Source organism: Mesoplodon densirostris, chromosome 15, assembly GCF_025265405.1.
Source record: "Mesoplodon densirostris isolate mMesDen1 chromosome 15, mMesDen1 primary haplotype, whole genome shotgun sequence".
Classification (NCBI taxonomy): Eukaryota; Metazoa; Chordata; class Mammalia; order Artiodactyla; family Ziphiidae; genus Mesoplodon; species Mesoplodon densirostris.
In genome coordinates, this window is record NC_082675.1 from 469,251 (window position 1) to 495,396 (window position 26,146).

Genomic DNA, 26,146 nt, shown 5'->3' on the forward strand with positions numbered 1-26,146 from the left:
TTTTTTTATCTTAAGAGAAAAAGGAAAAAATTACAAATGATGTCGTTTAAGTTACACAAAGGAGTACAGAGCGAAAGATGTTTTCCTCACTCCCTTGACTTCTGCTCTCTCTCACGAGGCAGCCACTGCTATTTTCTGTCCTTTCACATTATTTTTATGAGCGCACGAACACATCTGTCCTTTCTACTTCCATCTCGAGGTCCCCGTCGGTCAGGCATGACCTCGTTGCTCTGAACCGCGCAGCCCGGGGCCGCACGGCGCCCCCCCGCGACTCGGCATCTGGCCGACCCGCACCTCCACTCCCACGCGCCCGGCACGGACGACCCCAGGGCATCCTCCCCGGGCACACACACCGCAACGCCGCTAGACCCCAGGAGGCGGAATCGCTGAGCCACGGAAACGCGCGTTTAAAACCGAAAGACAGCACCCCCCCCTCCAAGAGGTGCAGACCAGCAACCGAGATGCTCGCGCTCTCCAGAGCTCTCCCAGGGCACTACCAACTTTCCGATCGCGGGGAAATTGGCACCCGAAAGCTTCGACTTGCGTTTACCTCGTCATCTGTAAGGTGGACCGTCCCTTTGCATATCTAAACGCCCTCTGCACTTCCAACGCCGCTTTGGGAATTTGCTTCGGGGCCCAACGCCCAAATCACTCCGTCCCTTTTGCCCCGACTTAACATGGCGCTGACCGCAGCTACTTCCGAGATTCTGGAACACCAAATCGTCCCGGCCAGCATTAAAGAGGGCGTCCAGGCCCGCAGCCTCCAGTCTGCGCACGCTCTGCTCGCCTCCACGCGTCCACTCTCGAAGGCAGTCCGCCAGGTTCCGCTCTAGCCCCCGCGCTCGGTGGTTGCCACCGCCCGCCAATCGCAGGGCCCGGACGCCGCTGGCCCCGCCTCACGGATCAGCTGAGGGATCCGAGATGTCCGTTGACAGCGGCGGCGGCGGCCGCGCGGCCGGTTCCGGGTTCGGCGCGGGGCGGGGGGTAAGAGGGCGGCGGGCGCCGGCGGCCGCCGGGACCCGGGGAAGGCGGGGCGGCTGGCGGCGCGGGCCGCGGCGGCGTAGCGCGGGCGGCGAGGAGGAGCGGCGGGCCGCAGCCTCTGCCTTCGCAGGCCGGGTCTCACCCGACGTTTCCGGGTCTCGTCAGATGTGAAGCCGATGGAGCGGCCGGGGGAAGGCGAGCAGTCGCCGCAGCAGCAGCCGTGGGGGAGGCTTCTCCGCCTGGGCGCCGAGGAGGGCGAGCCGCATGTCCTCCTGAGGAAACGGGAGTGGACCATCGGGCGGAGAAGAGGTGCGGGGCGGGGAGCGGGCACGGGGGACGTGGGACGGACTGGGGGAGAGCCGGGGACGGGTCCAGGCACGGGGGCGGGGACCGGGGACCCGGGATGGGGGTGGCCGACGGGGCCCGAGTGCTGGGGGACTGGAGCCGGGGCTTGAGGGCGGGGGCTGGGCGAGACCGGGCCCACTGGGCTGTGGGAGGCCCCTGGACGCGGCGCGTTCTGCTGCCCGTTTTTTCCGGTGGAATGGGCCGTCGTGTAACAGCTGCCGTTTATTCACGTATTGGTCGGCCCAGTTACTTCTGCGTGTTTCATGCAGGTTATTTCATTTTCACTGCAACGTTACGAAGTAGGTGCAATAATTTATCCCCTGGAATGCGGTTTTCTCAAGGGTATTACTACCCAAAGCATCTTCTCTGACCTTAATGGAGTGAAATTCGAAATAAGTAGCAGAAGGAACACCGGAAAATCCACAGATATGTGGAAATTAAATAACACTCTTAAGCCACCAGTGGGTCTAAGAGGAAATCAAAAGGGAAATTAGAAAATACCTTGAGATGAATAAAAATTTAATGTACCAAAACTTAGAGGATGCAGGTAAGCAGTGCTCAGAGGGAAATTTATAGCCGTAGGCAGCTACATTAAAAAAAGATCTCAAGTCCCAGCTCCTAGAATACAGCTGCTCAAATATTTCTTGATGTAATGAATGTGGGAAGCTACGGCCTTGAAGAAAGTCCCGTAACTAGTGAGAGGAAGAGCCCTCACCACCCCCATCCCACCCCCCCACCCCCACCCCCCGCACTTGCTGCCTCTAAACTCCTAGCGGCCATCTGGTGATTTAACCTCCCTTGTAGCTTTCCTACTGGGAGTGAAGTGCACCGATCAGGCCAACAAAAATATTTCGTTTTTCTGCAAATTAATAAATTGTCGCACTGACTTTATACTTTAAGCAAGAGATAGTGAGAAGGATTAGTGTTTAAAAGCAAATGTTCTTTGGTTTCATTTTACCCATCATCATGCACCTGTACCTGTTTTTTGTTGAGGTTTTTTGGGGAAGCAGTCTTAAATCCCAATATCAAGTTCATTTTTTTTTCTACAACTTTAAAAATATTTACATATCATTAGAAACCTTTCAAGATGCACTGTCTTTAGTTGGTGTGAATGGAAGTTTGGTGACTGAGCAGAAGCCTGGAGACCACCACCCTCTTGCCCCCTAGGCCACCAGCACCACCACCACCACCGCATAATCTGCTTTGGGCTAATTTACCTTCCGGTGCCTTTGTAGCTACTTCATGGGGTCACTGTGAAGATTAAAGGAGATCTTGAGTGAAGTGCTTAGAAGGAGCCTGGTTAAGAGTTAGCCCTTAATGTTAGCCATTGTTATTATAACACAACACTGTAGTATCATTTTACATGCTAATACAAGGAGCAAAAGTGTGTTGTTGAGTTGATTCTTAATGGAAGTCCTTTCCTTGAATATATTAACCTTTCCAGCAAAACTGGGCTGCCATAACAAAATACCACAGATCAGGAAGCTTAAACAGCAGAAGTATATTTCTCACAGTTCTGGAATCTAGGAAGTCCAAGTTCACAGTGCCAGTCAGTTTGTTTCCTGGTGAGAACTCTCTTCCTGGATTGCAGGCAGCTGCCTTCTCGCTGTGTCCTGGCCTGCTGGACCAAGAGATCTTTGGCGTCTCCCTCTTATAAATGCTTCAGCCCTATCAGATTAAGGCCCCACCCTAATGACATCATTTAACTTTTATCATTTACAGGCCTTCTTTCTAAATACAGTCACTTTGGGGGAGAGGGTTTCAGGTTGTGGAACTAGATTTATTTTAAAACTATTGCACGCCTGCTATATACAAGGCCTTATTTTGAGGAAAAGGGAGAGCTGAGTTGACGTGCGTGGAAGGATGCAGGGGCGCTCGCCTTCCCAAAGACCTTCCCATTGTCGGGGAGAGGCAGAGATGTGTACCAGCCATGGAGAGAGCAACCAACTGAACGACAAGCAGGGCAAATGCCAACAGTAGAACTTTAGCAACAGTAGAACTTTAGTATTTCAGTTCTCAGTTGGAATGCTGATGTTCAGGTATGGAGAAGCCTAGTAAAACCCCACTCCGGCGACAAAGCCTGGTGACCAGCCTGGGTCTGGGGCTGCAAGGAGACCATCCTGGCAGTTTTGCTCAGCACAAGGGGACAGTCTTGAACACGGGTGAAATTCGCCTTGGATTAATGTAACAAAACACTCCCCATAATGTAGAATGTTTGTGCCAATAAGATTTCTGATATTTAAGGTTTACGGAGGCATAGCTCACACATGGTAAAAGTCACCCCTTTTAGGTGTTCAGGGAGTTTTGAGAAATGGACGCACCACTGCAGTCGAGATGTAGAACATTTCTATCACCTCAGCAAGTTCCTGGCTGCCTTTTGGAGCCTGTCCCTGCCCTTCAACCCCAAATCCTGGCACCCAGCGATCTGATTTCTCTCCCTATAGTTCTGCCTTTTCCAGAATGCCGTCTAAGGGGAATCACACTGTACTGCAGCACAGTCTTTGGGTCTGACTGCTTTCCCTTGGCTGGTGCTTTTGAGGTTCATCCTTGGCAGTTACATATATCAGTAGTTTGTTCCTTTTTGTTGCTGGGTGATGTTCTGCAGTGTGTTTATTAATTCACCACCAGTAGACGGGTACCAGTACTGCTTCCCACGTTTGGTTATTAAAAAATAAAGATACTGTAGGGAATTACCTGGCGGTTCAGTGGTTAGGACTTTGCGCTTTCACTGCCAAGGGCGCGGGTTCAATCCCTGGTCAGGTAACTAAGATCCTGCAAGCTGCGGGGTGCGGCCCAAAATAAAGGTACTATAAACCTTAGTAGCTATGGTGCAAACCTGTTATAAGCAGATTAGTGACTCATTATTAAAACACTTCTGAAAGCTTTTATTGTTCTTCTTTTTTTTTTTTTTTTTTTGTTGCGGTACGTGGGCCTCTCACTGTTGTGGCCTCTCCCATTGCGGAGCACAGGCTCCGGACGCGCAGGCTCAGCGGCCGTGACTCACGGGCCCAGCCGCTCCGCGGCATGTGGGATCTTCCCGGACCGGGGCACGAACCTGTATCCCCTGCATCGGCAGGCGGACTCTCAACCACTGCACCACCAGGGAAGCCCGCTTTTATTCTTTTGATTTAAGGAGAGAACAAAGCGTTTGAGGGTTTTCCTCTTGGATTTGATGAGGGTATAACAATTGTACTGAGCCACAGATGCTTCCCCCTCTGTTTTAAATTTTCTTAAACGCGTACATGCGCCTATGATAATTTACTCAGTCATATTTTCTGTGACTCTGTCATTGCTTTAATTTTGTGATGATTTATGAAACCTTAGGTTACACAGAAGAAATTAAGGACTAAGATACTGAAGATATTTAAGCCCCATAGTTTTTTTAAAGTTCTGTAATACTTATCAGGCTATCTGCATATGTGTGCATGTTGTAAAAATGTCACCAAGAAGCAGCTGGTGTGTAGCTGGAGGTGATGATGGCGCATACCCTCTAGGTAAGGAGGAGTCAGAAAGGTTCAAGACATAGTCCCCGTTCCCTTACTTTGGATTCACACTTAACTGCTTTTTTTTAAAGTTTCTTTGTACTTGATTAAGTGCTGTCTCCTTAAGTGGGTACACCGTGGGTCTTGACTTCCAGCCGCATGCTTTGATTAAGCAAAGGGCGGTATTATGCCCGGTACCCACGGTCGTATCCAGCACGCCCCCCTTGCTGTTTTAGGTTGTGACCTTTCATTCCCCGGCAATAAACTGGTCTCTGGAGATCACTGTAAAATTATAGTGGATGAAAAATCTGGTCAGGTGTCGCTGGAAGATACCAGGTAAGCTCTTTCTGAACTTCTCTTGTAGCTTCAGGAAGCCGACTTGAAGCCAGTGAGTGCAGAGAAGAGACAGGGGCCTGCTTTCTATAGCTCAGTAGTCCGATAGGGTCTCCGGGTATTGGGAGATGTATTTTCTGGTTTCCAGGATGGGCTACTTAGTGACACTTTGGTGTCTGTGACCATTCTTAAATGTATTCAGGTTGAAGCAAAAATAGCTCAGAAATAAGACTTAAAAGGCAGTGATACATTTTGGGTTCTTGCAAACCTATTCAAGTTAGACTTCCCCAAATCAAGGAGTCTTTTTTTCTTCTTTTTTAAATTATTATTATACCACATAAGTAGTACATGAAAGTGAAAAGCTTTCCAAAATTCCACTCACCCACAAAATACATATTTATTTTGTATTAATGAGATTATACTGTTATACTGTGTATCTATTGTACTTGTAATGTTTGCAGAGTGCTCATCACGTCCGTATGTCTAGGTCCAGCTCGTCTTTTTCATTATTATATAATAACTTGTCAGCTCCCTTACTGATGGCAAGTTATTCTTTTGACTTGTTCTTATTTTGAACGACACTGCAGTGACTCTCCTCCAGAACTCTTTCCATTCATGTCTGATGGTTTTCCTGGAGTAAGTTTATGGGGAGGAATGCTGGGTGGAAGGCGTGAGTGGCGGACGGCCATCCAGCCGTGTGTTGAGAACACGCCTTTCCCACCAGGTGATTTTTTTTATTGTTGCGCATGTCAAGTGCTATGAGATTCTTTGGTAAGTAGCAGTTTGCGGGATAGAAGACCAGGAATTTGGTTTTATTAGGAAGAACGGATGCTCCTTTTCCTCCTCTGATAGATAGCAGGTCAAGTCCTTTATCTCTCAGCACAATGTACCGTCACAGTGCTGGTTCCAGAGTCTTCTTTCTGCCTCGGGCCCTGGCTCTCCCACACCAGCTACAGGGTCGTATGCGCTTCCCAAGGCTGCTGTAACGATTACACCGGCTCAGTGGCTTACAGCCACGCACATCTGTGGTCTTATAGGCCTGGTGCTCAGAGTCCATCTCAGGTCTCATTGGTGTCGCCTTGTTCTGGAGGCTCTAGGGGAGAAGCCGTCCTCTGTCCTTTCCAGCTTCTAGAGGCTGCTGCCTTCCTTGGCTGAGGTGGCTGGAGGGGCGGGGGTGTTCCAGGTGGGAGGCGCCGCAGGTGCAGAGGCCCCGAGGTGCAGCCGGGAAGACGCCGACGTCCGCGCTGGAGAGGCTGGACGTTAGCCTGAGAGCAGTGAGGAGTCACTGAGGGGTTTAAGCAGAAAACTGAAATCAGACTTGTGGGTTAGAAGGAGCTTGAGGATAGGTCGTGGGGAAAGCCTGGCCGCAGAGGCCGCGGCAGTGCCGCAGCAGCTCTGCTGGTCTAAGTGGGGCTTTACTGGGAAGGCGGCCCAGCCCTCCAGGGACCTGCCACCTGTTGCTGAGGAGTTGGGACGGAGACCGCATGACTGCGCAGCCTGAACTGTCTCCTGCCTGGCCCTTTACAGAAATCTAAAGTAGCGGCAGTCTGCTCAGAGGGAAAGGTGACGCCTCTTCAGCACTGGGGGCCTTAGGAGTGGGGCCGTGGAGTTGGGGCCCGTGTGGACTGAGTGCCTGAAATTGGCAAGGGGCGGGGAGGGGTTGCTCAGTTGCTTAGTTTGGCTTTTGTCCGGTGCACTCTTCCCCTTGCCTGCGGGCTTGTCTTTGTCCACTCGGGAGCCCCTCCTCAGGGAGGTGCCTCCTGTCCCGCCTGACCGAGGTCCTGGTGTCTCCTGGCCGTGCCTTCCCATCCAGCACTGTGGTCCCTGATTAACTGGAGTGACTTCCCAGCAGCAGGGACCGCGCCGTCTTCCGGTCGGTAGCCCTGCATCGATTTGCTTTTGCCCAGAGCCCATCTCGTAGGAGGGTCAGTGCTCATGTGAGGAGTGAACTGAGCTGGGCCGCGGCTGCCGGAGCAGGGTTAGGCCTGTCGACAGAGCGTGATGCAGAAGCAAGAGAGAAGCTGGGAATCAGAGAACGTGCTGCTGGTGGGCGTCCAGGGCTCCACCAGGAGAACGTGGGGCTGGCACAGCGGAGGCGTTAAAACATTTGACACACCATTGGGCTGTGAGTGAGAGGGCAACAGGCAAGGTTCTTCTCAAGAGAATTGTAAGGTGGCATGAGTATTTACATCATTCCTATGAGTGTTTTATCATTTGCAAAGTGGTAGTATTGAACTGCTTTCCTACTGGCTGTAAAAAAGGAAAATTTTAACTCCAAGTTGTTTTAAGTAGGATAAATTGTATTTTTGTTGTCCCTACAGCACCAATGGAACAGTAATTAACAAGCTGAAGGTTGTTAAGAAGCAGACTTGCCCTTTACAGACTGGGGACATCATCTACTTGGTGTACAGGAAGAATGAGCCAGAACACAGTAAGGGAGGGGGGGTTTCCTGGGCTGGACTCACGGGTGGTGCAGCAGGGGACCCGGCCACAGCTGGGAAGCATTGTGGGAAGAGGCTGTTGAAGCAGGTATTTCCTGAAGGAATGTTAGTACTAGCTGCATCCCCTTTTTCGTTCATGTACATTCTTGGTGTGGGTCGTGTCTGTTGAAGAATGGGAGTGTTGACCTCGCGGGCTGAGCCCCAGCCACGCTTCAGAAATACCACTGTGGCCATGAGCCACGGTCTCAATATGGTAGCCAGGAAGACGGGGTGCGGGGGTGGGGGGCGGTGAGGAGGGCACCTGAGTGAGGAGAATAAGGCCTAGAATGGGGGCTGGAGGCCACGGACAGCTCTGCTTTGGGAGACTTTACGGGAGACAGCAAAGGTTAGACAGGATTCCGTGAGGGCTTTGCCAGCTCTGAGCATCTGTGCCTGTGTTGGCGGGAGAAGAATGATGCAGGACAGGGAGAGTTAGGGGAGTCCTTCGAAGGTTACCCCAGAAGGAGGAAGAAGAGGGCAGGTATCCCCTAGACTGTCCTCAGCAGTCAAAGCCAGCCCCCGGCCACAGGGAAGGATCCTGTGTCCAGTCCTGGTGGTTTGAAATAACAAGACACAGGCTCATCCCTCCTCATTGCTTTGCTTGCCTTAGTCTGCCTCCTGATGCCAGATGGTTTTCTGAGGCTTATTTATTTTAAGTTTGGTTCAGATGTTTTGGATCACTTGCTTTAAGATCCCTTAAACCGGCGGATGTGGTTACTAGCTGATAAGTCGAACTAGTCGACAAGGGCAAAGTGACCGTGAGGTGACGGGAGGGAGCAGAAGAGAAAGATGAGCTCTCCCGACGCGTGGCAAACGCCACTCCGGTTTGGTTAATTCCCTTCAGACGTGGCATACCTCTACGAATCTTTACATGAAAAGCAAGGCGTAACACAAGACTCCTTCGGTAAGTGAGATTTTCGCAAAGGAGCGGGTGTGTGCGTTGACTCTTCATCCGCTGGAATGTCTTCCTGACGCAGCGGCTCCCCCTGCACCCCGACTGTGTTAGGCTCCTGCTTCTTTGTGCTTACAGAAGCTAATAAAGAAAACGTGTTCCACGTGACCAAAGATACCTCAGGTGCAGGGCGAGGCGACGACCCCCAGGATCCCCAGGTCCTGCCGTCGCCACCCGCCACTCAGGTGTGCTTTGAGGAACCACAGCCATCAACGTCCACATCGGACCTCTTCCCCACGGCCTCTACCTCTTCCGTGGAGCCCACCTCTGCAGGGCGAGAGCCTCCCTCCAGCTCCGGTGAGATGGGGATCTCGGGGTGGTAGCTGCATTGCCCTTGGTTCACTAATCCTGCCCCGCATTGTTACGGAGACAGACAAGCCACTGAGGAGTTCAGAGGTGGTGTCAGGCATCAGGCTGTCAGTAGTAAGATTTCTGTAGTAGTAAATGTCTTGTTCCATCCCCAAGAGACAGGCTGAAGGCCAGGGACTACCATACTGTGGTATTCTTTACAGGTTATAATTCCTATACTGTTAAAGTCACACAGAGTGAACCCTTCCGTTGGTTTGGTTTCTTTAATGACATCTTGGATTACCTGTGCCCGGTTTGAACCAGTGATGCTTTGAACTGCTGTCCCTTCTTCTGAGGCAGGTGAATCAGAACGTCTCTTGTTTGTCCCTCTCACAGGCTTGAGAGGTGCAGACGTCTCCCCAAAAGGGTGTGGTCCATCTGTGGCAAGTGATGAAATCGCCGTCTTCCCTTTGGCTCTCCCAGAAAGAGAGGGGGCATCCTTTTCTGTATCGGAGCCCAAGGATCAGGAGGACTTGGAGCCCGTTAAGAAGAGAGTAAAAGCAGGTCAGAGTCTGGTGGTTGCGTGTAGCCTTGGGGCCCCGGCAGCACCGTCGCATCTGAGCCTGTTGGGGCCCCACCATCTGCAGGAGTCGGAGGACCCTGTCTTCAGCTGACACCCGTGGTACCTCAGCGTCTTCCAGACGGCAGTCTGGGCCTTTTCTGTCCTGTTTGTACCATCGGGATTGAACTGTGTTTACTGTCAGGATATGCTATTGGTTTGGAGACCACATTCTGGGGTTGCAGCTCTGTCCTGATCCAGCAGCCAGTTTTTAAGAGTGTATCATCTTTAAGTGATAGTTTGAACCTTCACGTTAAAGATGATTTTGAGAAAAATCTATACTTTAAAAGTCGAAGTTAAAAAGATTGTAAAACACTTTGGGGAATGTTGTTGGGAGGACAGTAGCTGTGAGGCAGGCCTGAGAGCTGCCCCTGGATTGGGGCAGTGTGACAGGAGGGAGGGCCTCGGAAGGAAACTGCATTATCTGATGTATTGAGTGGAAAATTGAGTTGATTGGCCTGGGGAGGTGTGGGATGAGTCAGCAACAGGTACATAAAAATAAGTATGAAAATGGAGCCACTTTTAACTCTATCAGAAATGAAAAATTGTATACGGAAGAAAATTATACTGTGTGAGCAGTGAATATTTAAGCATAATAATATAAATACGATATACTGATCCAATCATTGTGTTAGAATAATATTGGGAAGGAGACCCAGAGGGGCAGAGTCCTTCTCTGCTTTAACAGATGCCAGGAGATGATGTCTAAAATCCACCAGCCTAAACGTAGCTTGACAGTTCAGAAACACAGAGGTCCGGACCAGAAGAAACAGAAGACACGGAAGTCGTTTCCCCAGAGGAGGGAGGGTGAGGCTGAGGACAGGCTGGGGCAGAGGGCTGCTGCTTTGATTTTCTTTTAAATATTTGACTTTTTAAATTGTAAGTATTTTTAAATTAAAAATAAATTTAATCTCTGCTTATAAAAAAAGTAAAACACACTGGCAGAAAAAAAAATTTAAGCTCCTGGTAACAGTTGAGGGTCTGTGTTTTCCAGCACTTCCCTGTGTGCATATGGGTCACATTTTTTGTTTGTTTAAGCAAAAATGACTTTACACACAAATGCTATTTGACACCTGGCCTTTATCTCTCACCCGTGTATCCTGAGTGTCTTTTTTATGCTGTTAACTATTATAAAACACAACTTAAACATACTGGATTATGAGACTTACTTTGAACCTTTGTAAAAATGCCCTTTAAAATACAGTGAGGGAATGGCCATCATCAAAAAATCTACAAACAATAAATGCTGGAGAGGGTGTGGAGAAAAGGGAACCCTCTTGCACTGTTGGTGGGAATGTAAATTGATACAACCACTATGGAGAACAGTATGGAAGTTCCTTAAAAAACTAAAAATAGAACTACCATACGACCCAGCCATCCCACTACTGGGCATATACCCTGAGAAAACCGTAATTCAAGAAGAGTCATGTACCACAGTGTTCACCGCGGCTCTATTTACAATAGCCAGGACATGGAAGCAACCTAAGTGTCCATCGACAGATGAATAGATAAAGAAGATGTGGCACATACATACAATGGAATATTACTCAGCCATAAAAAGAAACGAGATTGAGTTATTTGTAGTGAGGTGGATGGACCTAGAGTCTGTCATACAGAGTGAAGTAAGTCAGAAAGGGAAAAATGAGTACCGTATGCTGACACATATATATGGAATTTAAGAAAAAAAATGTCATGAAGAACCTAGGGGTAAGACAGGAATAAAGACACAGACCTACTAGAGAATGGACCTGAGGATATGGGGAGGGGGAAGGGTAAACTGGGACGAAGTGAGAGAGTGGCAAGGACGTATATACACTATCAAATGTAAGGTAGATAGCTAGTGGGAAGCAGCCGCATAGCACAGGGAGATCAGCTCGGTGCTTTGTGACCACCTAGAGGGGTGGGATAGGGAGGGTGGGAGGGAGACGCAAGAGGGAGGAGATACGGGGTTATATGTATACATGTAGCTGATTCACTTTGTTATAAAGCAGAAACTAACACACCATTGTAAAGCAATTATACTCCAATAAAGATGTTAAAAAAAAATACAGTGAGGGGACTTCCCTGGTGGTCCAGTGGTTACAACCCTGAGCTTCCATTGCAGGGGGCACGGGTTCGATCCCTGGTCGGGGAACTAAGATCTCGCATGCCCCGCAGCGTGGCCAGTAAATAAATAAATAAAATTTAAAAAAAAAAATACAGGGAGGACTGGGTCTCCTGTCCACAGGTTAAGACGTCTGTAAAACCAAGAGATGGAGTGCACTTCCTCCATGGTCACGATGTTGAGAACGTGTCCCTTTCCGTTGCAGACGGGGAGCCCGCCCTGAACCTGCCCATGCTGGTCGCCGACCCGGGCGGAGACCCCCACAGTGCCCTCGACATCAGAGCTGCGACTGTGAAGCCAGACAAGATGGAGGAGACGCTCACGTGCATCATCTGCCAGGACCTGCTGCACGACTGTGTGAGGTACGCCTGCAGGGCCGCAGACGGGGCTGGCCTCTGCATCAGGCTCTCTGAGGTTACCATAGCCATTCTCCTTGTGCGGCTGACAAGCTGAAAGCCGGGCCTGTTGACTGACGCTGCACAGGAGCCTGCGAGACGCGTGCAGCGGCCCTGACCTCAGTGGCCAGGTCCACCTCAGCTAGAGCAGGGGAGCTGTACCGAGTGGCCAGCATCTCGTGGTTAAGGAAACACGGTAGTTAACGTGGAGCGAAGGTGCCAGAACGAAGATCTCTCCTTGCTTCTCTGTGGGAACTTAAGAAGTAGTCTGTCCGCAGTTTGGCTTAAATGCAGGTCTTTGCCACCCACACCCAGTGTCTCCACTCTTCCTGTTCCTGGTGGCCCTGGCCACCAGTGGTCCCTGGCCCTCCTGGAGCACAGATTGCCGCGTGGCCCCGGTCTCTTGTAGTTGACAAGCACACAGCTGGAGCAGTTGCAGTTGAACGCCGTGTTTTTGCATGGGGACTGCTTCTCAGGCGGGTCGTGGAAGGCAGGCAGCATGCCCCTGCGTGAGCTGAGGTGCAGCCCCGCCAGCCGCGGGCCCCACCACGGCATGGGTGGAGCGCCCCAGAGCACAGGCCTGAGGCCCTGCGGAGTCAAAAGAGCGGGGGGCGGGAGGCGGGGGGCAGTTGGCCCATTCTTCTGTTTTGTACCCGAACCTCAGTCTGAGCAGGGCCACGTCCTCCTTCGGAGAAAGAAGCAGCATGACCCTGGGTCCCTGCTTCTCATACCCAGTGCCCGTCCTGTGCCCTCAGCCTACAGCCCTGTATGCACACCTTCTGTGCCGCCTGCTACTCGGGCTGGATGGAGCGCTCTGCCCTGTGCCCCACCTGCCGTTGTCCAGTGGAGCGGATCTGTAAAAACCACATCCTCAACAACCTGGTGGAGGCGTACCTGCTGCAGCACCCGGACAAGAGCCGCAGCGAGGAGGACGTGCGTAGCATGGCCGCCAGGAACAGGATCACGCAGGACATGCTGCAGCCCAAGGTCCGGAGGGCCTTCTCCGACGAGGAGGGGAGCTCCGAGGACCTGCTGGAGCTGTCGGACGTGGACAGCGAGTCCTCGGACGTTAGGTGAGCCTCGTGGGTGCGGGGCAGGCGGGATGGGTCTGACTGCCCCCCAGGACCTGCTGGTCTGGGCCGCTGCTGAGGTGCGACGCTCTGGCCCAGGTGACTGTGATGAGGCTTGCTCACTGCCCTGCCTCCTGCGACAGCCTCTTTTTGTATATGTGGAATATTTATTCTATTATTTTGTTGCTTATCTGTATATTTTTTCTAGTTTATTATGATATAACTGACATACCGCACTGTGTAAGTTCAGGATGGGCAGCATAATGCTTTGGCTTAATTATTGTGAGAGGATCACCACAGTAAGTGACACCCTTTGGTTTGCTGAGTCATCATCAAGTGCCTTGATTCACAGGCTGAGACAAACTCTGCAGAAGCACACTCACTCTCTGTAGCTTGTCTAGTGATCATACCTCCTGCACCGTAAGTTGCAGTATTTATCATCTGTTAGGATGTTATTGTAGAAAAGCCACAGTCACCTGGCAGAGGGAGCAATCCTAGGAGACCTTATTTATTTATTTATTTATTTTGGTGCGCGGGCCTCTCACTGTTGTGGCCTCTCCCGTGGCGGAGTACAGGCTCCGGATGCGCAGGCTCAGCGGCCATGGCTCACAGGCCCAGCTGCTCCGCAGCATGTGGGATCTTCCCGGACTGGGGCACGAACCCGTGTCCCCTGCATCGGCAGGCGGACTGTCAACCACTGCGCCACCAGGGAAGCCCTAGGAGACCTATTTTATCTGCTGTAGAATGTTGGGGTTTTTTTCATAAATATATTGTATTTATTTATTTTTTGGCTGCGTTGGGTCTTCATTGCTACATGCAGGCGTTCTCTAGTTGTGGCGACCTGGGGCTACTCTTCGTTGCAGTGTGCGGGCATCTCACTGTGGTGGCTTCTCTTGTTGCGGAACACAAGCTCTAGGCCCACGGGCTCAGTAGTTGTGACTCACAGGCTCTAGAGCACAGGCTCAGTAGTTGTGGCGCATGGGCTCAATAGTTGTGGCTTGAGGGCTCTAGAGCGCAGGCTCAGTAGTTGTGGCGCATGGCCTCAGTAGTTGTGGCTCGCGGGCTCTAGAGCGCAGGCTTCAGTAGTTGTGGCACGCAGGCTCAGTAGTTGTGGCTTGAGGGCTCTAGAGCACAGGCTCAGTAGTTGTGGTGGATGGGCTTAGTTGCTGCGTGGCACGTCGGATCTTCCCGGACCAGGGCTCGAACCCTTATCCCCTGCATTGGCAGGCGGATTCTTAACCACTGCACCACCAGGGAAGCCCTCTGCTGTAGAATGTTGATGTTTCCTGACTCGGAAGTCCAGGGTATGAATTTTTGTGTTGTGGCCATAATATTTAAAAAGACAAAACCGCCCCCCCCCCAGTTTATTATCTTTGTTTCTTTCCCCCAAATTTAGCACATAATGGTCAAGCAAAAAGAAAACCAAAAATCACTTTAGTGTGAACATTTTATTACGTATTCATCTGGCCATACATATGTGTAGTCATACATATTTTTTTACCATTTAAAACATTTCTTTGTAATACTTTGAACTCCGAACAAAGCTGCAGTGCATGGCCTGCATTTACAGTTCAGTGCACATGTCCAGTCTTTTCTTGGAGATACGTACATGGAAGTAGGATGCTCAGGCCAGGAGTCTCGCTGAGGGGACGCCTTGCTGGACTTGTGGCATCTGTCGTGACACGCCTGTCAGAGGGTCCTGGTGTCAGTGCCCCACAGGGTGTGCAGAAGGGCAGCAGTGATCTCTGCGACACGCGGAGTCAGGGACACACAGGCATCTTACTCCCGTGTATATGTTTTTCTTACATACGAGGCCGAATGTTTTCAGTGTTTCCGCATTTTCTAGTCAGGTCTCGCCTGTCCTTCCCGTTGGTGGCAGGCTCAGGCAGGCATCCTCTGACCGAGATGAGGGGAGAGTCCGTGCGTGCCTTTCCTGCAGATTCTATTTTACCGTCTGCAGATTTGAAAGCTCAGCTGAAGTGCATACAGCTGGGTGAAAGCCCCTGATGACAGCGGCATCCAGCCCTGGCGTGTTCTGCTCAGATTTTAACGAAAGGAAGGGTGTGCACTGGGCGGGCATCAAACCTGTGAGAGCGCGTCCTGCCCAGTGTGGGGACAGGGTGGTTTTGCCCCCAGGGACGGCTCAGGGGGGCGAGGGGCAGGGAGAAGACATCTCAGTACCCCAGGAGTGGCCGAGGGCTCTGGGAACGTGCGGGAAAGGGGGGCTGGGAGGTGGCGGGGAGGAGAGCCTGCCGACTGCTGCTGTGCAGGATGGGCGCCGAGCCGTCCTTCCCTTCTGCACACACTGGGTGCAGCACCTGGTGCAGAGCTGAGGCATGCAGGCAGGACAAGGCCGGTGAGCGGGGACCTGGGTCTTGTCCCGTCACCAGGGCTGGGCTGTCGTTGCCACCACCCTTATACACGGCCAGAGCAGGTGTCTCCTCTTTCCTCCGAGCTCCGGGTTTTCTTCCCTTGCAGTCAGCCGTACATCGTGTGCAGACAGTGCCCCGAGTACCGCAGGCAGGCGGGGCGGCCCCTTCCCTGCCCAGGGCCCGGCAGTGAGCCAGGGGCACCGCAGGCCCCTGGGGATGCACCATCGACGTCCGCCAGCATCACGACAGGTGAGACGGCCACACCTTCCGTGCTGTCCCGACCATTCGGGAAGCGGGTGGCACTTCTGCTGGCTCCTCTCTGCTCGAATGGCTCGTTGCTTCTCATAACCTGTTTGGAGCTAAGAAACCAGATAATGAACTTCATTTGTGGGCCTCGGCTCCTGGACATACCCGAGGATTCAGTCCTGATTCTAACACTTACCCCCCACCCCGCCCAGCCCACTACCTCAGGGCAGTCGGCATCCCCCGTGGTGCTCACCAAAGCCAAAAGGACCATCACACACAGGCCCCTCCAGTGAGGGACTGGCTTCTTTCCAGCAACAGGACATGATGTTACCAGAGCCGCCCTGAGCTATCTGTTCGATGCCCGTTTCAGTGGGCAGGTCCCCAGGTGCCATCAAGAAAGGGAAGGTGGGCACGTGGACTGTGGTTTGTGGCCCTGTGTTGTAGGGCCTGCCCTCTCTGCCACCGTCAGCCTGAGCCTGTCAAGAGGCCAGTGACCTAAGGATTGCGACCCAGAGCCACGTTCTTAACCATCTGCCACGATGCTGTGCCATGGCTCTTGGGGGCTTCCTTGTAGGCCCCTTGGGTAGGGATGGCTGGGGCAGCGCGTGGAAGGCCCCACTGGGACCGTAGTGCAGTGTGCACAGGCAGAGCCTCATGCGGTGCGTCAGTGACGGGGGGCCGGGCCATGTGGACACAGCTCCTGGTCCAGGGTTAGCCAGCAGGGACTAGAGAAACCGCTTTACTGTTTTCTGGCCTGCCCTTCCTTTATGGGAAATGGTAGAAAACCTTCATGTGATCTTTGAAATCTTACTACAACTACTGAACCAGGAGGTAACTTCAGTGATTTTTCAGTCTATTTAAGCTTCTTAGTTTGAGCGGTAGACCGTCACTTGGCTGTAGGAAAATAGGCCTGAGTTCTGTCCGGGTTTTCTTGTAGGTCTGTGTCTTCGTGCAGACCTTACAGCTGCCCCTCTGGGTGTGGTCTGAGCTGCTCTTGCTGCCCGTGTGCTGGCGGCACCAGCCTGAGTGTCCTATCTGTTCCACAGCCCAGGACTACGTGTGCGCGCTGCAAGGAAGCCATGCCATATGCACCTGCTGCTTCCAGCCCATGCCCGACCGGAGGGCGGAGCGTGAGCGGGACCCCCGCATCGCCCCCCAGCAGTGTGAGTGAGGGTGTGGGTGTGCGCCGTCTTCCCGGCACCCCTCCCCGCCTCGGAGCCGCTCCCGTGTGTCCTTCCAGCTCAGGTTTCAAGAGTGTCGTGGACTTCTCTGTGTGGTGTGAAGTAAGGGCACAGCTCTGTTTCCACCTGCGTCGTCAGGTGTCTCTGCGGGACCACGTTGAATAATCTGTCTTTTCCCACCGGTTGATAACCCCGCCCCCGTCATACACTAAGTTTCCACCCATGGGGGGCTCTCTTTCTGGATCTTGTATCTGACGTGTGTCCCCACAGTAGTTCTCCAGTGTGTCATTTTATTCTATTCTATTCCATTCTATTCTGTTCACTGTGTGGCTTTCTGGACCTCAGATCCCCGACTAGGGATTGAACCCGGGTCCAAGGTATCACTTTAAAGTCCAACGGATGAGCTATATGGCGCTTTAGTTTACAGTCTTTGGATCACTATGAAAATCGAGCTTGTCATTTATTTACCAGTTCCTTGAACCTTCTCCTCGCTGGATGGCGTGACTGGTGCTTGTGCTCTGTGTCCGCAGGTGCCATCTGCCTGCAGCCTTTCTGCCACCTGTACTGGGGCTGCGCCCGGACCGGCTGCCTCGGCTGCCTGGCCCCGTTCTGCGGTAATGCCGGCCCTGCCATCGATTGCCGCCACCTTCCCGTGTGCTCTTGTGCACTTGAGGCCAGTGCTGGGCTGGCCGTGTGCCCGAGGAGGGAGAGGCCACAGTGGTCACCATGAGTTGGCCCCTTTCCCTGGTGGTCTGCGTAGGTTTGCGAGCGTCCGTGAGGGGGACGCTGAGTCATGCACGAGGACCACCCCCACTAAAAAATCGTGTCCAGACTTCACGACCCCAGACCAGGGGCTGTGCAGACTGGCCGTTTCTGGGGGGAGTGGAATGGAAGTCCTTTCACTTTTTCTCTGTTTGAAGGTGTATTTTGTCATGGAACTTTTTATTCTTTGTAGACTCCATAATGAAGGAAATGTGGTTATCTTAACTGTTGCGTGAACGGTGCTTTCGTAAAGTGCGTATGAAACGGATAACACTGCTTCCCTCTGTCCTGACAGAACTCAACCTGGGCGACCGGTGTCTGGACGGGGTGCTGAGCAACAACAACTATGAGTCGGACGTCCTGAAGGTACGGGCCCGGCGAGGCCAGCGGGAGCCCTTCCAGGACCCGCCGGTGACCTCATGACTCGGCACTCCTGACTACTGCTGCCACTGTGTATCTGCTTGTCCCTAAGTCCCCCCACATAGGAATTCCTTCATCCCCGCCCCACAAGAAGCCACAGGAATTGTGTCCCACAGTTCCGGCTCCTGCTCGGCCTGCGCAGAGTGGGGCAGGGGGCGCGGCCGGCCCTCGGGTGCAACCAGGACGGCCCTGTCGCTCCCTTCCCGCGTTTCAGGGGGCAGCAGCTCTTAGAACTTCAGTGCTTAACGTGCACGTCAGCCTCTTGCCAGGAGTCTTGCCTTCACCTGGACCATGTGCGGCATCGGCCGCCAGGGTGAATGGCGGGCGCCTCAGCATCGCGGTACTCAGGCTAGATGTCCACGGGGTGCTTCCTTGTAGGTTTGCACAGAAAGAGCCAGGTAGCTCCATGTGTCTCGAGGGCAGAGCACAGATCCAGACCCCTGGCTTCCTTGTCACGTGGTCGTGGGCCTGTTTCTGCACTGTGGCCACTCCGGCCAAGGTTAGGTGTCTCGCTGCTCCTGTGCTAGGAATGTCTTTGCAGAATTTCAGAGAGGGTGTGGTAACTCTTACGCTCGAGGTTGTAAAGCTAGCCTGCCTTTTGAGACTCCGAAGAGGCACCTTGGACAAAGATCTTGTGCAGCCGTGTGTGGATGTGATACCATGTCTGTCCCAGGCCTCCTGGTCTGCGAGGCTATCTGGGCCGTCCAGGCTGTGGTCCTGGAAGCAGGGCTCCTAACTGCACGCAGTGCTTGCCCTCTGCAAGTGCCCACCACGCTTATTAGGTGCTTGGCTTTACCCACCTTCCAGGGCCTTTTATGAAATGTCAACCCTTTTTGCCATTTTAGTGTTTCTTTGTCCAAGCTTGTGTTTCTTCTCTTGCCCATTTCCCTGTTACAGAATTATCTGGCCACCAGGGGTTTGACGTGGAAAAACATGTTGACTGAGAGCCTCGGGGCTCTACAGAGGGGAGCGTTCCTGCTGTCTGGTAAGCCTCATGCCTGCCCTCCTGCACCGACTGGTGCTTTCCAGGGCAGCTCTGCCTCTGGTAAACCAGCCACACCCGCCAGGCCGCATGCTGGCAGGACTGCTTGTCAGCTTTCCCACGCTCACACCTGCGACCTCCGCCCACCCTGGCAGACACACACAAAGGTCCTACTACTCTTGGGTTTCTTTTTTTATGTTGGGTTTGAGTGGACATGACATATTCTGGAATCTTTTCTCGCACAGGGGAGGGAAGGCACAGCTGGAGGGGTGTTGGCCCTACCGCCTGTCAGCGCTGACATCCTGGGGCTGGTTGTTCCCAAACCCTCACGGTCCTTGGTGCCTGTCCCTCAGTGCGTGGGTGACTCAGTGAAGGCTCGCCCCCTCTCCCAGGGACACCCAGTGCATCGTGAAGTGTGAATTTTTGTCACTAAGGGAGGGTGCAGAAAAATCAAGTGATTTTTTTTTTTCCCTAAGACATGAATTATTATGAAAGACTTGAGAGGTTTGCTGGGAACCCTTCTAAGCTATTTTTGGACACATTCTAGTGAATGTCTTGGGTTTTCTCTGCTGCGACGGCTCTGTGTGGTTGGGTCTTAAGTCCTTATACTTTTTAATGGCTATTTTTATAAGAATGACGTGGTTCACAAAGAAAATGTAAGTGGTACAAGGACGTCTGAAGGATAAAGTGAAAATCATTAGAAATCCCACCGCCTAAAAAGATACCCAGTGATAATACTTTCACGATCACCCTTCCAAGTACACGTACCCATGTGTGTGTATAATTTGTATAAATGAAATCCTATCAGATATGCTTTCAGTAAGCTATTCACTCACCAATGTATCTTGGACCCTTCCTATGTCAATAAAGATCTATACCGTGATTTTCAGTTAGCATCCTGATACCATCCTTCATTTAGCCAATTCGTTAGCAAAGGGTATTTAAGTTGTTTCCAGCTTTTCACTATTTGAAACAACACTGAAGCTGTCAAGCATGCAGTCCTGTAGGTTTAACAGTTGTACCCTTAGGATAATAAACAGGGCTGCTGGAGGCACGGTTGAGGTGTGCCTGGGGCCTGAGGGCCAGCATCCCCTGAGCCCGTCAGCTCCATGTTTGCCTTCTAGACCTTGTAAATATGAAAGAGGCAAACGGTGAGGTATCATTGTTTTATCTGCCATATTTGATTATTAATGAAATTGAAGATATTTTTGTTTTACAGGCCATTTGCTTGTCTGTGTCGTTGGTCCATATTTATGTTAGGCTATTTGGACTTGGGAGGTATGGATTTGTGTGATATCTTTGTTAATTAAGGGTACAACACATTGTCATTTGTGCTGAAAATATGTTCTCTGCTACTTCATTAGTATTTCATTTTTGTTGTACGTGTTTCCATTGTGATGTTTAAACTGTAGGCAGTCACATTTACAAATCCTTCCCTCTGTGCCGTTCGGTTTTCATGTCTTAGTTGGAAATAGCTCAAGAGAAGAACATTCATTCCTCTTAGTACTTTTCTAGATTTTTTGGAATATTTGAATTTTTAATCCAGGTGGAATTATTTTGCCGTAAGGAAGTAAGTTGGTATCTAGGTTGGTTTTGTTCTCGTGTTCCAAATGTCCAGCCCTTTGTCTCCGGCCTGTCTGTGGATCAGTGCACTGGTCCCCCAGCAGTTTGCAAGTCCGCGTCTATTTTGCCACCACTGTGCCTGTAAGAGGCTGTGTTCCTTCTAGATTACAGAATCACCGGAAACACCGTGCTGTGCTACTGCTGTGGCCTGCGGAGCTTCCGCGAGCTGACCTACCAGTATCGGCAGAACATCCCTGCTTCTGAGCTGCCGGGTAAGGAGACCCCTGCCCCTACCCGCACCTGGCCCGCAGCTCAGTTCTCTTTGCATTGGCTCCTACTCTCCTTTGCAATAGCTAGATAGCCTGTGTGGGCCTTTGCTCTGTGTTCTTAGTGGACGTCTGCATCGGCCAGGGACACGGGCGGGTCTCAGGGCTGTCCCTGCCTGGTGCCTGCACAGGCTCTGGGTCTCTGAAGCAGGTTGCTAAAACAAGATGCCCAACAAACGTCCTATGGGCAGCCGGAGTCATCTCATTTCTAACCTGTGTTTTCAGCTGAACCTTTTTTTCCTTTCCTGGAGAACAGTGCAAGGAAACAAGCTGTGAAGTGTGACGAAGCACTGTGCGTTTGAGCTGCAGTGTCTCTTTGGCCTTGGCTTAAGTTCACTAGGCTGAGTCTGTGAGTGTGGTGTGTGTGTCACACGTGTGCACTTTTCTCTCTCCCTAGTGGCCGTAACGTCCCGTCCTGATTGCTACTGGGGCCGCAACTGCCGCACTCAGGTGAAGGCTCACCACGCAATGTGAGTGCGGCCCGGGGGCGGGGGCCGGGCCGGGGCTGGAGGAGTCCCCTGCAGAGAGGCAAACCCACGCTTTCCCTACAGGAAGGTGCTCTCCTTTAAGCGTTCCGGCCAAGTTGATATCGCAGCTTTTAGGGATGTGCATGAACTAGTCAGCTCTCTACTTATAAACTAATTTAGTTGTCATGCTTTTATAAAGTCACATAGTATATATCAATAAAAAAATCATCACTTAGACACTCTGCTTTTCTGTTACCTCATTTCATGAAACGTTGGCATACAAACGTTCACCTCCCACTCCACCTCCACGTGTCCAGAGCACAGGCAGCCATCCCCAGCCCGCACGTTCGAGGTTTAGCACTTTCCGAATCCGTGGCTGAGGTCACTGAGAACTCCCATCCCGAGCCACGCTGCCGTGCACCTGGGCCTACCTTTGCCTTTGGTGCCGCGGTGGCTCACAGGCTCTCGCTGGGAGTTTCCCACGGGGTCTTTAGAGGCTGTTCATGCTGACGTGCACGTTGCCATGCGCGGTGGCCCGTGGGAGCAGGCTCGCCTACGCTTTCAAACCATAAGGGAAGCAATCACATAAATGAGTTCCGTGGATGGATGCTGTGTGGGGCAACTGTAACCCCAAACAGCCATGTGAGGCTCAAGCTGAAGTACTTGAGAGAGTGCCCCTGGCTAGGAGTCATCACGAGGCCTCCGGGAAAGGGGCTACCTCTGAGGGAGTGATTTGGTGGAATAAAAGGCTTGCTTTGTATGCGAGCATTAACTGTGTGGAAGAGACCATTTTATTCTAAGAAAAGAGATTTCAGTAGTAACAGGCTAACCCTTCTCAGTAAACACTTGGGTCAGAGCAGCAAAGACATATTCGTCTTCTTGGAGAGGAGGTGGCGTCAGCCCCACCAGGTCACCCACAGTGCCTTGGGGATGCTTTGAGTCTCTGGGAATTACCTAAATGTTCCACTTACATTTTAAAATTTAAAAAAGGAGAAAAGAGGCTGCGTTTGGGGCTAGTTTCTTTGATGGTGTGAGAGATAAGCCCTTGCGAACCCCCAAGCACAGGGTTGCTTCTCCTGTAGCTCCCCCAGGCGCAATTCAGAATTCCTTTGTTGAATGTGTCTCTGATGCCCTCTTGTGTATTTCACCGTTGTCCCCCTGCAGGAAATTCAATCACATCTGTGAACAGACGAGGTTCAAGAACTAAACATCCAGGGAGGCAGTGCAATGGCTGGGGGCACTGCCGGTCAGTGGCACGTGTCTCAGAAAATACTGAAGCCAGACGCTTGAAGAGCATTTCACGGTGCCCCTCCGGGGACGCCGGGGTCTCTGCGTCGGCCACTCTGGTGCGACCTTTCTCTTGTGGAGCGAGACCCTCTCGGCAAGAACCCCTACCAGTGGCGCCCAGAGCCCTGGGCCCGAGCAAGAGCCGTCAGCCGTCCCTTCATGTTGAAGATGACCACGAGGTTTGCTCTCTGTACCTTTCCCACAACCACGGTCAAAGCAGACGTCTCTCTTCAAGAAAAGTGCCCTGGGAGAAGAAGGGGAGTTTGTCACAAACGCTGTGCTGTTTGGGGGAAGGGAACAGAGTTTCCCGCCGGGGCAGGCACGGCGGCTGTGACCTGCGCACTTTCATAGGTTCGGTGCTCATCTCCTAATAAGACTGACATTTCGCAAACTGTAGCACAAATGATATAACTTATAATTCACAAGTTGACTAAAATGGGAGATAGTATGATATTTGAAAGAATAAGGATATGTTTCTGTTTATAAAAGAAAAATCATCCGACGTCCAGGGACCCCGGCGTCAAGGGCGTGATTGCGTCACTGCCATGCCGGGCTCCTCAGCACAACTGCAGCCCCGCCAACCTGTCCCGCCTTCTTCACTCTTCCCCTGTGGCCGGGGCCGGGTGGCCCAGGGACCTGGGGTGTAGGTCGTCCCTGGTGGTGCCCCGGCCCGCCAGTAGCAGCTTCTTCCCACCGAGAGCTTCCACAAGTCCTTGCCCTTTCCGCCTGCTATGGGTTTGCCGTTGTCATCTGGAATAATACTTGAAATTTTATTGTTTAAAAAAAAAAGTTTTTTATCATTTGTTGAAATCACCCGTTAACGTTTGTTTGCAAAATTGTACCTTTTTTGCTTCTTCTCAGGAATACGATTTTCAACTTTGTGTTGCTCTTGATACAGACTCTGAGAAGCAGCGCTCTGTGGAAGAAGGCCTCCTTCCTGCGTTCTAATAAACAAGCCGTGTCTGTTTCTCTCTCCGGCACGTTCATTCGTGTGCTGGTTGTGATGTGCTCCCTCCTGTCACAGTGGGACCGGCTGCGGGCGTCACTGGTTACCTGCTGACTAACAAAGAGTCCTCCCGGGGGCTCCACTTGGATTAGCCTCGCAGGCCCTGCAGGCGTGTGTGACCTGGGGTCAGGGCCCGGGTCTGAGCATTTGGGAAAAGGCACAGGTTCCCTTGGATCCGCCAACCCCGACTTGGTCCCAGGTTGAAGGCACAGCTTTGTGTCTAAGCCCCGGCCTGGCTCGTGCGGGCACGAAGCTGCCCTCCACGCTTAGGACCTTGACTCATCGCCCCCCTTCACTTCTGACCCTGACCCCTCCCTCAAACTAAGAACAGAGACGCAGGCCCTGTAGCAGATGTAGCAGCTTCCTTGGCCAAGGCTTAACCACGCAGCCTTCCTTGGGCTGCGCTGGATCCATCAGCAAAGGGCAGGGCATGCGCCGCGTCAGACCGCTGATCCACGGCGCTGGCCCGCCTGCAGTGGAGCTTGGATTCCCCACTTCTGACAGGCACACCGGGGTCAGAACGGAGCTTGTCAGCTCTAACCTGAGGCAGGAGCCCGGGCCGGGGTGGTGGTTCTCCAGGCTTGCTGACAAGCTGTTGTACAGGGCACACCGTGCGGTGTTTCTGCGACTTTTCCCTACTTCCTGTTCCGTGACACACACACCCCCGCTCCCCGCCGCATCCAGCCCACAGCGGGTTGGAGCCTGCTGTGTGCTCGTGTCCTGGTGGCTCAGCTCGTGCCCGACGACTCCCGTGTGCTTGTGGCCGGCTCCTTGGGCCCAGCCCATGTCCTCGCACAGCCTTGCTCAGCCCATCCCCAGACTCGTGTCCCCCTTGGGCTCCTGGTGCCCCCGTCAGACGGGCTGGCCCTGCCCGCGCTTCCCATCTGCTGGGCATCCTCCAGGGGCTGCACACTTGCCCTTCCTGGCCTGTGGGTTCAAGCTCCAGGCAATTGCCTGGAGTCCTCTTCGGGCCAGCCTCTGTCAGCGCTCCTGGTGTGACCAAGGACCCAGGAGGTCATCTTAAATACCTCATAGCTAACAGGGTTGGAATCACAGGCCTAGATCTGAGAGCCCCAGCATGACATCGGTGGATCTTACCCCAGGGAAGTGCCCAAACAGTGGATTCTGAGCCAGGCCTCTATCAGTGGGGGCCCTGCAGCCAGACCAGTCTTCATGCAGCCAGCAGAGAAGATGCCCAGGAAAGCTCAAGTTCTGAATAAGGATTGCTGCTGCAGAGGGCACCAGCAGCCCAGCACCAGGCAGCTGACCTGTGCTCTGGAGGAAGGAAGAGAAAATGGGGGATGGATTGGGTTTGAAAGTCCAGAGCGAGCCTGACTTCCAGCACGGCTGGATGTGGGACCCTTCTCTTCCTGTGTGTGGTGGCTGCTTCCCAGACCTCAGCTTTCCTCCAAGCTGACACAGGTGAACTGGTGGCCTCCCCACCAGTTCAAACAGAAGCCTGTCCCTGACCCCAAAGCTGATGAGCAGCCAGACCCAAGCCTCTCACCACATTCTAGCCGCCAGCACCCCATAAGCAGGTGGGGCTGGGGGAAGGCAGGCTCCAGTGCCACCACCAAAAAAGCGGACGGACTGCTGGGCCAGGCAACCCGCCAGAGCTCAGCCCATCCCAGGCCTGACGCTGACGGGAACCGTGCTGCTGGGTCTCGGTTACTCCCCCAGGAAGTGCCGGCCTGCAGTGGCATTCATAGCTCCCTGCAGAATTAAGTCGGAGGCCCTCAGCCCACAGGGCTGCCACCCAATCTGGCCTCTGGGGCTCTGTCTCCTCATTCCCACCCCTTCCCGGCCCCTCTGAGACGGAAGCCATGAAGTACGCACCGTGAGGGGTGTTAAGGACCCCCTAGTTGAGCCATCCAGCACTCCCTTGGGCGTGCCACGTGCTGGTTCATTTCTCTGTTGCAAGTGGACGTCCTTTCCATCATGTCCCTCGGGATGCTGGCAAAGCAAATGCAGCAGAGATGAGCTGTGCGCGATCCTTCCCGCTCTCAGCCTCTGCCCTGGGCCCCAGTGGAGCTGGGAAGCTGGAGGGAGGCCCAGCCCTGCGGATCTGCCAGCTAAGTCCTGACCTGCAGAAGGATCTTGTGGCCAGCGCCCAGGGGACAACTGTCACCATCTCAGGAATGACTCTCATCGGTAACTGAAACACAGCCCTTCAGAAAATTGTATGAACTTGGAATTCTCAAGTTATGATTAAACAAAGGTAATAAGCACTCAGGACTCAGCCCTTCTTGATAAACGTGTGCATCTGGCTGTTCCCTCTGCTCCCGAGGGCATCTGTGACTGTACCTGTGGGTTCTCTGCGGTGCTGCCTTTGATCCGGTCTGTGGACCTCACTGTTGGTAGCTTGAAACTGGCCCCACTAGGAGTATTTACACCATGGAAATGGGTAAATGCTGCAAATCAGGGTCATTTTGTTGTCTTCTGGAGAGAAGGTTGTTAAACACCAGCACGCCACTGCCCCCAACCA

The 26,146-nt window shown here is 52.7% G+C and overlaps 1 protein-coding gene across 3 annotated transcripts; it reads left to right on the forward strand.

The window, feature by feature from the left end:
* The first annotated feature begins 905 nt into the window (after nt 1–905).
* On the forward strand, nt 906–23,630 carry CHFR (checkpoint with forkhead and ring finger domains). Of its 3 annotated transcripts, XM_060118085.1 has the most exons (17): nt 906–984; nt 1,147–1,290; nt 5,045–5,144; nt 7,463–7,572; nt 8,466–8,525; nt 8,628–8,870; nt 9,258–9,425; nt 11,790–11,946; nt 12,735–13,052; nt 15,528–15,670; nt 16,714–16,830; nt 17,379–17,462; nt 17,906–17,976; nt 18,928–19,015; nt 20,740–20,847; nt 21,299–21,371; nt 22,533–23,630. In XM_060118085.1, the coding sequence occupies exons 2-17, from the start codon at nt 1,158–1,160 to the stop codon at nt 22,573–22,575; spliced, it is 2,016 nt and encodes a 671-aa protein (XP_059974068.1). In that variant the 5' UTR covers nt 906–984; nt 1,147–1,157; the 3' UTR covers nt 22,576–23,630. The 3 variants fall into 3 exon arrangements, with proteins under 3 accessions (XP_059974068.1, XP_059974067.1, XP_059974069.1); XM_060118084.1 differs by lacking the exon at nt 906–984 and having other exon boundaries at nt 1,040–1,290; XM_060118086.1 differs by lacking the exon at nt 906–984 and having other exon boundaries at nt 1,040–1,290; nt 8,652–8,870.
* The last annotated feature ends 2,516 nt before the right edge of the window (nt 23,631–26,146 follow it).

Bases quoted from the DNA above. Each gene is read 5' to 3' on its own strand.
- CHFR (XM_060118085.1), top strand. From the start codon at position 1,158: ATGGAGCGGCCGGGGGAAGGCGAGCAGTCGCCGCAGCAGCAGCCGTGG. The intron at 1,291-5,044 runs GTGCGGGGCGGG...TTGCTGTTTTAG, and splicing joins GACCATCGGGCGGAGAAGAG to GTTGTGACCTTTCATTCCCC. The intron at 9,426-11,789 runs GTCAGAGTCTGG...TTTCCGTTGCAG, and splicing joins TAAGAAGAGAGTAAAAGCAG to ACGGGGAGCCCGCCCTGAAC.